Source organism: Schistocerca cancellata, chromosome 4 (assembly GCF_023864275.1).
Source record: "Schistocerca cancellata isolate TAMUIC-IGC-003103 chromosome 4, iqSchCanc2.1, whole genome shotgun sequence".
Classification (NCBI taxonomy): Eukaryota; Metazoa; Arthropoda; class Insecta; order Orthoptera; family Acrididae; genus Schistocerca; species Schistocerca cancellata.
The window spans coordinates 548900116-548914343 of NC_064629.1; the positions used below are offsets into that span (position 1 = coordinate 548900116).

Genomic DNA, 14228 nt, shown 5'->3' on the forward strand with positions numbered 1-14228 from the left:
GCAGAGACAGTGGGCCTACTCTAACAGTTAACAAATTCGACCATGATATATCAGTTGTTCTGCTTGACACCCAAGAAAGCACATGTTACTATGATGATAATCAATTCAATACTTCTGGACATTTAGTCATTTGTTTGACCCCATATCAACACTGCACCAGTGAGTTTTCGGCAAATTTGAGCCATAATATCTCCGGCAATATTTTCTTGAAGGAAATGAAACTTGGTCATCTTGTACACCTTTTTGTGCTCTCTTAAGTGAAATAACACAGAAAAAGCCTTCCTGAGTGATTGCATATGGATAATTTGCAGCAAAGTTGGCCAAAAAAATAGGCATTAAAAAAAATGTGAAGTTTAGCTTTTTATATCTCCAGAAGTAATTGTGGGGTACAACTGAAACCTTAAACATAATAACTTACCAATACAAGATCTTAGAATACACAATTTCATTCACCTACTACTTTCCAATAGTTTACAAAGTGAGGGCAAACATGACAATTTTTCTAAAAATGACAAAAAGGCTACTTTTGGCCCACTTTTACAAAAAAAAAATGTCTTCAGCAAACTTTTTTAAACCATTGTAAGCAAGTTTCCAGTACCACTGCTTAAAGCATTTATTGATTATTACGACAGCTGTTTTGGAAGATTTCCATTTTCAAGTATGTCTACATTGTCCTGACGGGTGACTGCTCTTGTTACATTTCACACGAAATTCTAAAAAATCGATTTCACATCGATTCTGTGCTGTTTTATATGGTGTGGTGCAACTTTTTTTGTCATGGTTTTAGGGCGCAAAACTGCTACGGTCATAAGTGCTGCATTCTGTGGCTTAGGGAAGGGGAAGGGGGGGAAAAAAAACGAAAGTGAAATCAGCAGCAATGGGAGCAAAACTCAAGCAGGAGGGAAACTAAAAACAGAAGGAAATCTTAGAAAACTACTATTGAAGGGGGGGTTGTATTCCCCAAATAAGAGCTTCAAATGACCGACCTCATCTCACTGACACTGATAAAATCAAGGACGCGATCAGCTGAGCACTGTAGTGCTCCCAGAATTTCACGAAAGTCTGGAGACACTTGTGTTCCAGCCGTTTCAAGCACGCGTTATTTTAAAGCAGGGCGTAAGGATGAGCATGGGATACTGCACCCATTTATTGTTTGTGCAGGCAAAACTGGAAGGGAGAAAATTTGTCGGCGCTGGCAAGTGTTCAGCGCGACCTGCCAAGAATACACACATACGGCCCGGAAGCTCTGTGGCCGGCTGCAAGGAGTAATGTAGCTTTGTATTGTTGAAAAACAAATGGAGTGACTCGAGACAGTGACTGTTTAGTAGACGTTGAACTGCTGTTGAGAGTACGTGGACTGGACGTGGATAGTCAGCCACGATAAAAGATTATGTGTTCAAAAATGTGTAATTAACTAATCTTGGGTGCCCGGTAATGTGTGGGCTTATGTCATAAAGTTTAGTTGTTTTTTTGTACAAAGTGGAAATAAATATGTTCTGGTGCATTGAATAATATTCCACGAGTAGCGTATTTTTAAATAAGAAGAGAGAGAGAGAGAGAGAGAGAGAGAGAGAGAGTGAAAATTTCCCCTTCCTAGCAGTGACATCTTCGGAGAAGCGTCCGGTGCTAGCAGAAGACATTGGCACTGCAAGAATGCAGAACCAGCATTCTTCAACAAGTAAGTCCATGAAAACACTTAAGCAGTACAGAGGGAGCTTAACATTACACCGGGCCACCGCAGCACGTGTCATCTGCTAAAAGGGAAGATATATCAGGCGACAACTATAAATGGGCGCGTAGCGGATTAAAATAGGGGCACTGAAGTAAAAGGTGTCTCACTGTCCACGGACAAAGTGGGAGAGGATCACCATCTAAAAGATGTTGATGTCTAAAAGGACAGTGCCCTATCCGGAGTCTAGTTAAAATTACCTCCTCTCGACGACGAGGCCGGGAGGTAGAGTCCCAAGCACACGGAAGAGCTTTTACATCTCGTAATTTATTATCGGGAAGTGTAGACCAATGCGTGTGCCATAAAAGAGTAACACAACGACATAAAATGCTCTGCAGATCAGCAAATGGAACCATGTGAACAGCGGGCCGAGGAAGAGAGACTGCAGCCTTGGCCGCTATATCGGCTGCCTCATTTCCGCGGATATCAACGTGCCCTGCGATCCACAGTAATGTCACAGAGACTCCCCCCAAGTGGAGCAAGTAGAATCTGTCCTAAATCCAGTGGAACAGAGGGTGGACAGGATAAAGAGCTTGGAGGTTGAGAAGAGAGCTGAGCGAAGCCAAACATATAATATACTGTAGCCGCTTATGGCAACAGATGTATTGGACAGTCGGAGAACAGCATAAAGCTCCGCAGTAAAAACTGAACATTGATTGGGAAGCCGAAATCTATTAGGGGTGTCGCCAACAATACAGGCACTCCCAACACTAAATGTAGTCTTTGAGCCATCAGTGTAAATAAATGTGACATCCTCTCATCCTCCATTTGTGCGCATAAAGCAGCAAATGTCCGACGATAAACTATGGGGGGGGGGGGGGGGGGGGGTTACTATTCTTGGGGTACGTAAAAAAATCTTTGCGAGTAGGCTCTTTTTTGGAAGTCCAGGGGTCCGATTTTGTGGCCCGTGATTTAGCAGGGGCCGATAAAGTGTGAGCCTGAGAATGAGCAGGTGATAGTGGAAGATGAATGGGTGATTTTTGGGCTGGCCAATCTGATGACTGTAGTGCTAAAGATGAGATCGCAAGTCTATGTGGCTACCCCTCCTTAGTATGCCGAGGTGATGCAAGGACAGTGCTATATTTACCCGCTGGGAGCACAGTGGGCTTTCTACTGGCGAATAACTTATGAACAGGAAATGTGGACACCTTTTCCTTCACTCAGATTTCCTGAATAACTTGTTTATCTTTGAAAACAGGGCAATCTCTAAAAGAAGCAGCGTGGTCGCCCATACAATTGATGCAACGAGAGGATGGAGGTGGACAATCACCCTCAGGGGCATCCCTGCCACATGTAACGCATTTGGCCAGATTGGAACACGACTGGCTGGTAAGATTAAACTGCTGACACCGATAGCAATGCACAGGGTTGGGGATGCAAGGGCAAACTGAAATGATCTCATATCCTGCTTTAATGTTCGATGGAAGTTGAACTCTTTCAAACATCAAGAAGAGAGCACGAATCGGTACCAAGTCCTTGTCAACCCTTTTCATGACTCAATGTATGGCGGTTACGCTCTGGTCAGACAGGTAGTGTTGAATGTCCTCGTTGCATAATCCGTTGAGTGTGTCCAAACCACCCAGCGTGATGAATTTAAAGTACGGTGTGCCTCCACCTAAACAGGGAATGTGTGTAGCAGTGTAGTTTGCAGCAATTTTTGTGCCTGGAGGTCACTGACTGTTTCTAACACCAAGGTTTCATTTTGTAATTGGGAGCAAGACTTTACAGGACCAGCAATTGCATCGACGACTTTCTGAATAATGAAAGGGTTGACTGTGGAGAAGTCTTGACCTTTGTCACACAGTGAAACAACTAGAAACTTTGGCACTGATGGAAGAATTGTCCATGGCTGAGACTCCTCAAGCTTTCTCTTGTGGGCAGAAGTTGTAAGAGTAGAGGAAACCATTGTAAAAGTATCCCCCTTTGATTACCGGCATCTCCAATGGCATGCTCCTTCCTTGTGGGGGCCTTCTCTGAGGGCACTCCCGCCTTAGGTGATTGTCCACACCTCATGTCACACCTCCCGAGAAACGGACGAAGGGAGGGACCAATTGGCACGTTTGGAAGGTACCAGTTCGGGTAATCACCCCTCGCTGGGCCTGACCTTTACCAGGGAGTACGTACTTGTCCTACTTGTATACCTATGAAAGAAAGAGAAAGGGAGGAGCACAGAAAAGGAAAGAAGAGATGTCTGAAAATGCTGCAGTGGAGAAGAGGGTAAAGAGAAGAAGCAACAAAAGAGAAGGACACAGAGGTGACAGAGACTTTCCAGCAGAGAGAGCAAAGAAGAGAAACTATGTCTTACAGTTACAAGGGTCCATCTCCGGGTGTAGGCACGAAACATACTCCTGAAGAGAGGGAGAAGGGGAAGGGAAGAGGTGGGGGGAGGGGGCGGGGAAGGATGGGGGACGGGGAAGGATGTGGAAAAGGAAGGTATGCAGCCCGAAAAGGAAGGAGAGCCGCACTAGCTCAAGGTCCCGTGTTTGCCACTCACGTATCCACAAAAGAGTTTTGGACCCCTGAAGGGGCGGCACGGGGGGTGCAATATTTTGATATGATACTGTAAATATCCCTTGTACTTTCTTGACAGTTCCTATCATAGATGTTCTATATTTACATATGTAATATGTAAATATAAAACATCTATAGTGATAACTGTCAAAAAATACAGGAAATATCACCAGATACTATCTCATCAGATGTTATATATACATCAGGACAACGTAGACTACTTGAAAACTGAAATCTTCCAAAACAGCTGTCGTAATAATCAATAAACGCATTAAGTAGTGATACTGGAATCTTACTTACAATGTCCTTTCAAGACATATAGTTCACTGTAGGCCCAGTCATCAAGAAACTAATCTTTAAAGCCATTTTCATTAAAAAGACCATGTTTTAAGCTGCCTAAAAAGCTATATTTGGTTTTGCAATGTGAGCATATAAGGCCCTAAAAAAATGACAAGGTGGAGGAGGTACAATGAAAATGGGTCCATATTCTGCTAGTGCTCAAATTAAATGTGACATCTTTCATTATGTTCTACAATTGTTCAGTAGTCTCTGGGGAAGGCAGTATCAAAAGTCTTGATGACTAGGAAGTGAGGTAAACTCCGAATAACTCACAAAACTTCAGAAAAAGGGCGTGTGTTTTGTCATGATTCATTGTGACATATTTCAGTCTGTTTTTCTGCCATAAGTACATAGTCAAACTGGTTATACACTTCACAATTCAATCATGCACTACCAAGGCAGTGGAAAATATGGCAGTAAAATTGTTTCTTAACAGCTGCTACACCCATCATATAAATAGCCTTCAGGTTTTACACAATTGTCATATTGTCTAAATTTTGGTAAAGTTCACAACAATCTTACTGACATTTTTTCGAATGGATTCATGTTATAGAGCATAATTAGTATATTTTGGATTGTGTAATGCTACTTATGTGCTAGTTTAATTCTGGTTTAAGGTACAGTACTTTGTGTTAGCTTAGTTACCAGTTAATGTGGAACATCAGTATACACATGAAAAATTGTATAAATGTGTTGGTATGGTCCAAATCCATAGCATTCCTGCCATATGTTGGAAGCCTGTTCTCAAAATTTGGTTGGATTCCCACTAAGCACAAAGTGATTTTTTGCCCTCCATCGAAGACAGTAGCAATTTTTGGGGTTCCACCAAAGATGTCTTGATCCTCTACAATCCTGATGTTTACAAGATCCTCTGGGAGTGGGGCTTTCATACATCGGACATAGTACAGTCCATGAAAGATGCATGGAACACTGTAGGTACACCTAGCTCTTACAGCCCAATAAATCAGCTGTGGCTGAGCACTACACAAACACCAGTCACTCCATGTGGTATGAAAATGTTGAAATTCTTGCACTGTCTTCATCTTTTCAGGACTCAGTGGTGAAAGAACCAGCTGAAATTCGTTTGGTGAAGAATTTAATTGCCAGAGATAGTGGTTTCAACCTGGACAAATCATGGAATCCAGATCTTTGTTTAATAAACTCGCAAAGACCTTGCTACAGTGCAGCTAATAATGATACATCAGTATCCCAGTTACAACTCAGTCCTGTTTATGTGAAATAAATCTTATGTTGTACTGAATTCAGTACCATATCTCTCTACAGGAAAATGACATATTACTTAAGAGTAAAAGTTACTTTTAAAGTACATACCACATTTGTGGGGCAGACCACCTTCATCAACTGACCTCTGCGACTAGCTTCCAAACGCTCTTCAGTTGTTACCTTTGTTGAATCAAGAAACTGAAGATTAGGTAGTCTATATAGTACATAGTACCTACAACAAAAAATACACATATATAATAAAGAATGCTATCACTCCACAGCATCCTTTTTTCTTTATTGCCTTCCCCAGTACCCCTACTTCCACCACTGGAAGCAGGGACGGGGGAGGGGGGGGGGGGGAGTGGGAGGGAGAGGGAGTGAGGGATAGAGGGAGATATATATATATATATTTCCACTGATTCCTATAATTATGTACATGAGTTCTGACATTAAAAACTCTCTGCCAGAGTTTCATCAAAACCAGATTAATGATATGGATGTGACTTTTCTCAAGAAATGGCACTGATCTTCAGCTAGGCCTGCTTTGGATAGACACAAATCACTTGAATGAAGATAACTGATGCAGGTTCTTACAAATTTGTGAAACACACTAATCCACTGAATTTCATTCTAAGAAAACAACTACAATTTAAACAGAAAAGTTATCTTTGATAAAGTAATGAAAACATGACTTGGTCAACAAACTGTAGAGTCCATTCAAAACAGGAAACAGCATTAAAATATTATATATGGAAACAGATTCAGTTGAAAATGTGTGGCTAAATATTGTAACTATCAAAACTAAATAACCACAAGCTTTACTGTTCACATGGAGAAAATAGTCTTCAATTTGTAACACATAAATATTCAGATTTAGTACAACTAGCACACACTTTTTAAGATCATGTCAAACAGATGGTAATGAGTCTACATCTACAAATGCAACACAGTGAATGATTAAAACTACATGCCAGAGCAGGCCTAAAAATGAACCTTTGATTTTCATCAAGCAAATTCGAGTTAAAATGCAAATTTTAATGTCCTCTCTGATGTAAACAGCAAGATTTAATTTAAAAGCAAGTGTAAATTTGTGACAGAGCAGTTCTCTTACAAGAAATTTATGATGGTGCTGAAAACAGTGCTTGCAGGAACTAGTTTTTCCTGGAAGGATAGTCACTGTCTAGCAGTAATCCAGGCAAATTAAAATGCTTCAGATGTCATACGTGATAAACCAACTTGAGGTAGATTAGATATCAGCAGTAAATTGTACATAGCATTAATATGCTTGGATTTTGAGGGTCTCAGACAAAGAGCAATGATTGGATGCTGGAGAAAGAAGGAAAGTATGCATTGTTAATTCTGAACACTATCTTTTTGAGAAAAAATTGTTTCAACTGCATCATGGAATAACAATAATGTGTGTTGCAGGAGAATTGACAGTTACTTATGTCTAAGACACTTGTCCCAAATAGAGGTGGAAGTAAAAATCTGATGTAGAACAATGAGTGACTATGTAGTTGCACTATACTTTGTACAGATAAACTGTTACAACACACTGTGCATTTATCCTGAAAGGAACTGTCTCTGTAACTCCGAGAGATTCAAAACATGTAAGAGTTCTGTCACATGCTCATCAGGCATCTGTGATGACTTAAAAAATGTATACCTTTTCCAACAGACTGAAATGATTAGACATCTCATGCAGTCTACCATCGGGCAAGGTCTACTAACATGGACTGTCTTCTTGCGAGACACATACAAAGAAAATGTGTCTGCACATTGGAGATGGAAGGGCCTAACAGCTTTCAAGACCTGAGTGTAATGGTCTTGTGTACCAGTGCATCTCCCATGTGATAATGTTCGAGGATGTTAGTCCAACGGTACATGTTCCTACATGTGTAAATACTCTGATCCGATGTATGAGAGGACCTGCAGGTTAAACAAGTAAATCACACAGGAGAACATTTCAAGAAGTTACTAGTTTAACAAACTGATTCCAATACCTTGGTTCACATCAACTGGCCATTGCATTCCCTTTTGCCATAAAACTTATGACACTTCTTTAAAACTGAACTTTTCTGCATTACATTCACAGCCAATAACTGAAAATAAGTGTCAGGAATCAATTTCTCCATCTAAATAGAACTGTAAAGATTAAACAAATATTTTACAGCTTTTATGATGCAGAACTTAAACATACGACACTCAAATTCACATGCTTTGTAATGTCTGCACAACAGCTTCCACATCTACATATATACTTTCCAAGCCACTGTACAGAGCACAGTGCTGAACATTCTGAACCAAGATGAGTAACTTTCTTTGCTGTTCTATTCACAAATAAAACACGGAGGAAAAGACAGTATGTTTGTCTCATTACATACCCCAATATATATGTTCTTATTCTAACAGTCTTCCTGCAAGTTACACAATGGAGGTAGCACAACAGTTGCAAAGTCCCTTTGAGTACTGGCCTTTAAATTTACCTAAGAGAGTTTTACCATAACAATACTTCCTTTCTCCCAAACAGTTCCATTTAAGTTCTCAGGCCGTTTCTGCAGCATTTCTATATAGGTTACAATTCTAGCAACCCATCTCCAACTTTATTAAATGTTTACTTGATAAGAGTGGAGTGGTACTGTGGGAAATGTCTCACAAGTGACTTATGTTTAATTTCCTTTACAGATGCCCTACACTTTTCCAGGGCACTCCCAGTAAATTCAAGTCTTGTATTTGCCTTCCCTACAACTGATTTTATATCTTCATGTCACTTCATCCATTACATGCCTACAGGTTCCCTCTCTTTGTCGTGGGCATCATCTTCCATTTACCCACATTTAAAGAGAACTACTACTCAGTACACCAAATTCTGCATTTCCTTATGAGCATCCAGTAACAGCACCTTTCAGGTAACAATCAGGGCACTGCAGTCTATCTGTTATGTATATTGAGAACAGTAGTGTGAATACTGATTTTACTTCCACTTTTGTTGAAAATTAGTTGTCCAACATCATGTTCTCGGTCCTCTCAGCCAAATATTCTTTTAGTTTATCACTTTGGTTACTTGCAAAAACAATAGAGAAAAAGTACTTGAATGGGAACTGTGTAATTTGTTAACTTTACCCACACGAGATCATTCTTAATTTTAATCACGATGAAGTGACAGTAATGGCCAACTAGACAGTTGGACAAACTGTTAACTCGTTAATCTATATCACCAGCACCTCATACTTTCATTAAGATGACTCTTCTTTTATCAGCAATGGATCACTAAATGCTTTGTTATCACACATCAACACTAGAAATTTCGCAGCTACTTCTATAAGGCTGGGGATAAAGCACCTCATCAAATAAGTGCTGCTATGATGAAACCAATCTGGTATAATATGTATATTAGGCTATTATTGGAAAACTTTGAAGATACTAACAGGTATGTAAGTCTGTATCCAAGTGAACATGGAGAGATCTACATGCATTTCTCTATGAACTGCAGTTACAATGTCTGTTTCCACATCAGGTGCTGATTTTTCAATTTTCCATGAAAATGCACGTTTCTCGATATAAGGACAAAGGTAATTTTCGTGTGATGTGTTACTGCCAAGTAACAAAGCTCAATGAAACTTGGACCATACATAGAAAGAGCCACTACAATATAATACAGAAGGTAAATGAAAGAAATATTACACTGAAGTCATCATGATTTATGGTGATCCCCTGGGTATTTGAAAGGCAGGACATGGTTCTTAATAAAGTGTGTGATCACCATGGATGGCAATGCATGCACTGCAATGTGCTCTTATGCTGATCACAAGCCTGGTAAGGAGTGGTAGAGCATTACATTCCTCTACAGGTGTGGTTGACTATTGCTGGATGGTCATTGGTGCATGCAGACATGCTGCAATATGTCTTCCCGACACACTCCACTTGTGCTCTGCACTATCAGTCCTGAAAAGATGCACATGGGGAAGGGGTACAGTAACACAATAACACTGACCGGTGAGTGTACCGTGGTCAAACTACATTACTCATACCCACACCATAAAACCTGGACTACCAAAACAATCATGTTTGACAACATTCCTGGGTGCATTAAGTGTTCCTGCCTCTCGCCATATGGTGCAGTCACCCATTGAGCACATGTGGGTAGTGTTTGGGAGACATATTGCAGCACATTTACATGCACCAAAGACCATCCAGCTATAATCAACTGCAATGGTGGAGGAATGGAATGTTCTATCACAGGAACTCCTTACCAACCTTGTGATCAGTACGGAAGCATGTTACAGAGCAACCACTATCACCCGTGGTGAACACACTCCCTATTATGAAACATGTGCCACCTTTTGTGACATCTAGAGGACCATCATATATCGCAGTGACTGCACAGTAATCATTTCTACTCGGCTCATTGCTTATTTCTTTCAGTTTTCTTCTGTACTTACTGCAGCAGTTCTTTGCATGTATGGTCCCAGTTTCATTGAGCTGCATCAGTCGGCAGTGATACATCATGCGAAAGTTACTTTCATCCCTAAGTTTTGCACACCAGTGTATATAGACATCTAATGCCCTTAATGTACTGCATTTTTATCTCCAATTATAAATGTTAACTTTGTACTTCTTGCTCACATACAAATGATTCAGATACCATTTGTTAACAAAACATTTGGGTATTAGCCACACTAGCAATAGTTGCAACATAGTTTGCAGCAAAAGTAACTGTCACCATTTAACAGAGGTACAAACTGTAGCACGAGACAAAGAAAAATTATATGGTATTTGCAGATGTACACAATCCCAGCTGTACTCACTTCTGAGAGACAAGAATGTCTAAAACAAAAAAAAAATATTCAGTTACTTGGAATAATATTTTCTGTCCTTTTCACAATTGCTTACCTGTATCTATGGTAGTCCTCTTCATCTTTTTCCATGTCTGACAGCTGATTTGGACATGCTACATTCCCCAAAAGGCTCAGGTATCGTAACGCTGGCAAATTATTTGATATTTTGTTCAGCAGGAGCTCTAAGTTGACAATCTAAAAGCAGAAAACTTTTTTCATGCTTATTTATTGCAATTACTTAAATTAAGTAACACTGTACAATTTTGGGTACCATGAATAATTTCTGCAGAATTTACCAGAATACAAGTTATGTGAGGTACTCACACAATGAGTCATGCACAATTTAAAACTAATGACAGCAATATGAAGCAAACTGGTAACATAAGAACTCAGAATAAGTCAATCGACTCGATTAACAACTACAGATTTACAGCAAAACTAATCCTCACATATGATAAAGTGGGTGGTTGACTATTTCTAGATTGTGCAGCAGTGTCAGAATAGACTGATGCCTCACCTCAAAATTTGATAGCTTGTCCCAAGCGTGGGATATTTTAGGTCAAAGTGTCTCACGAAGACCAGTACCAAAACACTATAAGACTCCCCCACATGGAGCAATTGGTCATAAAGGCAGAGTTCTGGTTGAGGACAGACAATACAGAAGTGCAGGACGCATGTCTTGGCAGCTGAAAACTGGATGCCACAGGTGAGAGCTCAGGACTGTGCCTTTCATATGGCATCCTGCAGTTAGCATTCAGCCACACCCACAGTGGAGGAGATATCCCACAGCTGCTGCCAGATCATTGATAGCACTAGAAAAAGGGGCTCACTCAATAGAGAGCCCAGCAGGACCCCAACTTTTGTATATTTGGGGGGGGGGGGGGGGGGGTACAGTGGGACACACCAATTTTTACATGAAAAGTACAGTGTTACAAGAAGTACCAGACAAAAATTGGGAGCAGGCCCCGGAGACCCCACTCATGGAGGGTGACGAAGATGTGGTGATGGCATGTGGTATCATAAGGCTTCTGCAAGTCGAAGAAGACAGCGATAAGGTGTTGATGCCAGGGGAAAGCTGACTGGACAGCATACTCCAGACAGACCAAATTTTTAGCAGTAGAATGTTGTTGTTGTGGTCTTCAGTCCTGAGACTGGTTTGATGCAGCTCTCCATGCTACTCTATCCTGTGCAAGCTGCTTCATCTCCCAGTATCTACTGCAACCTACAACCTTCTGAATCTGCTTAGTGTATTCATCTCTTGGTCTCCCTCTACGATTTTTACCCTCCACACTGCCCTCCAATGCTAAATTTGTGATCCCTTGATGCCTCAAAACATGTCCTACCAACCGATCCCTTCTTCTAGTCAAGTTGTGCCACAAACTTCTCTTCTCCCCAATCCTATTCAATATCTCCTCATTAGTTACGTGATCTACCCACCTTATCTTCAGCATTCTTCTGTAGCACCACATTTCGAAAGCTTTTATTCTCTTCTTGTCCAAACTAGTTATCGTCCATGTTTCACTTCCATACATGGCTACACTCCATACAAATACTTTCAGAAACGACTTCCTCACACTTACATCTATACTCGATGTTAACAAAGTCCTCTTCTTGAGAAACGCCTTGGCAAAAACCGCCCTGGGACGGGACTGAAAGACCACGAGACTCGAGGTACAAACTCTGCCGCTAGCTCATCATACGTTCGAGCAACTTGCAGAGAACATTAGTGAGATTAACTGGGCGATCACTCTCCACCTCAAGGGGGTATTTACTCGGTTTCAGTACTAGGACGATCACAATTTCTTGCCACTGAGATGGAAACTCATCCTCACTCCAGATACAGCTGAAAATGGAAAGGACATGATGTTGGCAATCCACTGATAGGTGTCTTGAGCATTTGGCTGTGGAAGTGGTCTGGCCCTGGAATGGCATCAGTGTAGAGGGCTAGAGCACTGGGGAATTCCCATTCACTGAACAGATGATTATAAGGCTCCAGGTGACGTGTATTGAAAGGCTAACGACAGAATAGCTGCAGTTGTGCTACACGAATATCTTCACATGGTAGGGTGCTAAGAGTGAGAGAAAGGACAAAGGCATCCTAGTCAGCATTTCCCAGAGCCCATTTGGATGGACGACCAGGCTAGTGACGTTGAGGGAGGGACGGGATGATCTGTCACAAAGATCATTATGGACTCTCCATGAATGGAAAAGACCAGGGTTGCAAATGGAAAGACAAATGGCCAAATAAGATCCTTATGACACACTGAAGTGTGTAGGGTCACATATATTCAAGAGAGAAAAATCAATTTCTGCAAGCAACGTTTTGATAGCTTCATCACAGCCAGTGTTCATAGTTCCAAACCACAAAGCGTTGCGGGCATTGAAGTCACCCAAAACGAGGAAGGGTAGGGGGAGCTGAGAAATCAGTGCACACAACACGTTCTGAGCCGCTTCACCATCGGGATTGAGCTACACATTACAGACAGTAAAATCGAGAAACATCCTCATACAAACAGTCACAGCCTCCAAAGTTGTATCAAGTGGCATGTGTTCACTGCAGACAGAGTCCAGAACATACGTGCAAACTCAGACCGACACTCTGTCATAGTCAACGTTATTCTTAAAATAGCCCCAATAGTCATGGAGGGTAAGGGTTTGGAATGCTGTAAACTAAGTTTCCTGGATGGGCATGCAGAAAGCTGGGGAAATGCATAAGAGATGTTGTAACTCAGCCAGGTGGTGGGAAAAACTGAGACATTTCCACTGGAGGATCATGCTATTGGTATCCTGTGGGGGTGTGAAGGGACCAAGGAGGCAAATATGCCCCAGGGTTGCCTGCTGCCACTGGTTGCAAGGATATGGCATCAATACACATCAGTTCAGAAGCAGGTTGTTGAGGGGGTGGGGGTGGGGGTAGAGGTGGGGGTGGGGTGGAGGCGAGGGGGCTCCAGTGACACAGGAGCCATCAGGAACTCTGCCAAGGGTACAGAGTTTAAACATGCAGGGTGCAGCAGCACAGGAACCACTGGAATCTCATTTATCTTTATCTTGGACATCATCTTTTTGTTCCTCTTCTCCTTGAATGATTTCAATGTTGGCGAGATCTATTCTGCACAAGTTTCAGGGACAGAGGAGGAATGTGAAGCCCCTACAACCAGCAACATGTGGCTCCTTCAGCCACAGCCTGGGATCTGGTTGCGGATCAACATAATCCTGGGAGGGGAGCATCTTGCAGGAGCTGTTCCTGGTGAGAGATGCTGAAGAAGGGAGTCGCTTTTCTGGCTTGGGGTTGGGAATCAACGTCCCCAGTGGGTGAAGAAGTCAACACTCCCAACTGCCAGGGGAGCATATGTAGTTCAGCAATTCCCAAAGGCCCAATGTGGGAGGCGCAAAGGGCAGGGTCCTGTTGCTAGAGAGGATGATGATGTAGCAATAACAAAAATCATCATCACATGTACAGGATGCAGATGATCATATTTCTTCTTGACCTCCTGATACCCCAGTTGATCAAGGGTCTTGTATTTTCTTTTCTTTTTGGAAGACAGTGCAGTCCAGTGAACAGGAGAATGGTTTCTCTCACAGTTGAC

The 14228-nt window shown here is 41.7% G+C and overlaps 1 protein-coding gene across 1 annotated transcript in view; it reads right to left on the reverse strand.

Moving 5' to 3' along the window:
- LOC126183773 (leucine-rich melanocyte differentiation-associated protein-like) overlaps positions 1–14228 on the reverse strand; it is a 37088-nt gene that overhangs the window by 14572 nt on the left and 8288 nt on the right. Inside the window, exons 3-4 of the mRNA XM_049926008.1 lie at positions 10697–10836; positions 5912–6035 (exon numbers count right to left, since the gene is read on the reverse strand). Coding sequence (XP_049781965.1) covers positions 5912–6035; positions 10697–10836 — 264 coding nt within the window. The remainder of the gene's footprint in view (positions 1–5911; positions 6036–10696; positions 10837–14228) is intronic.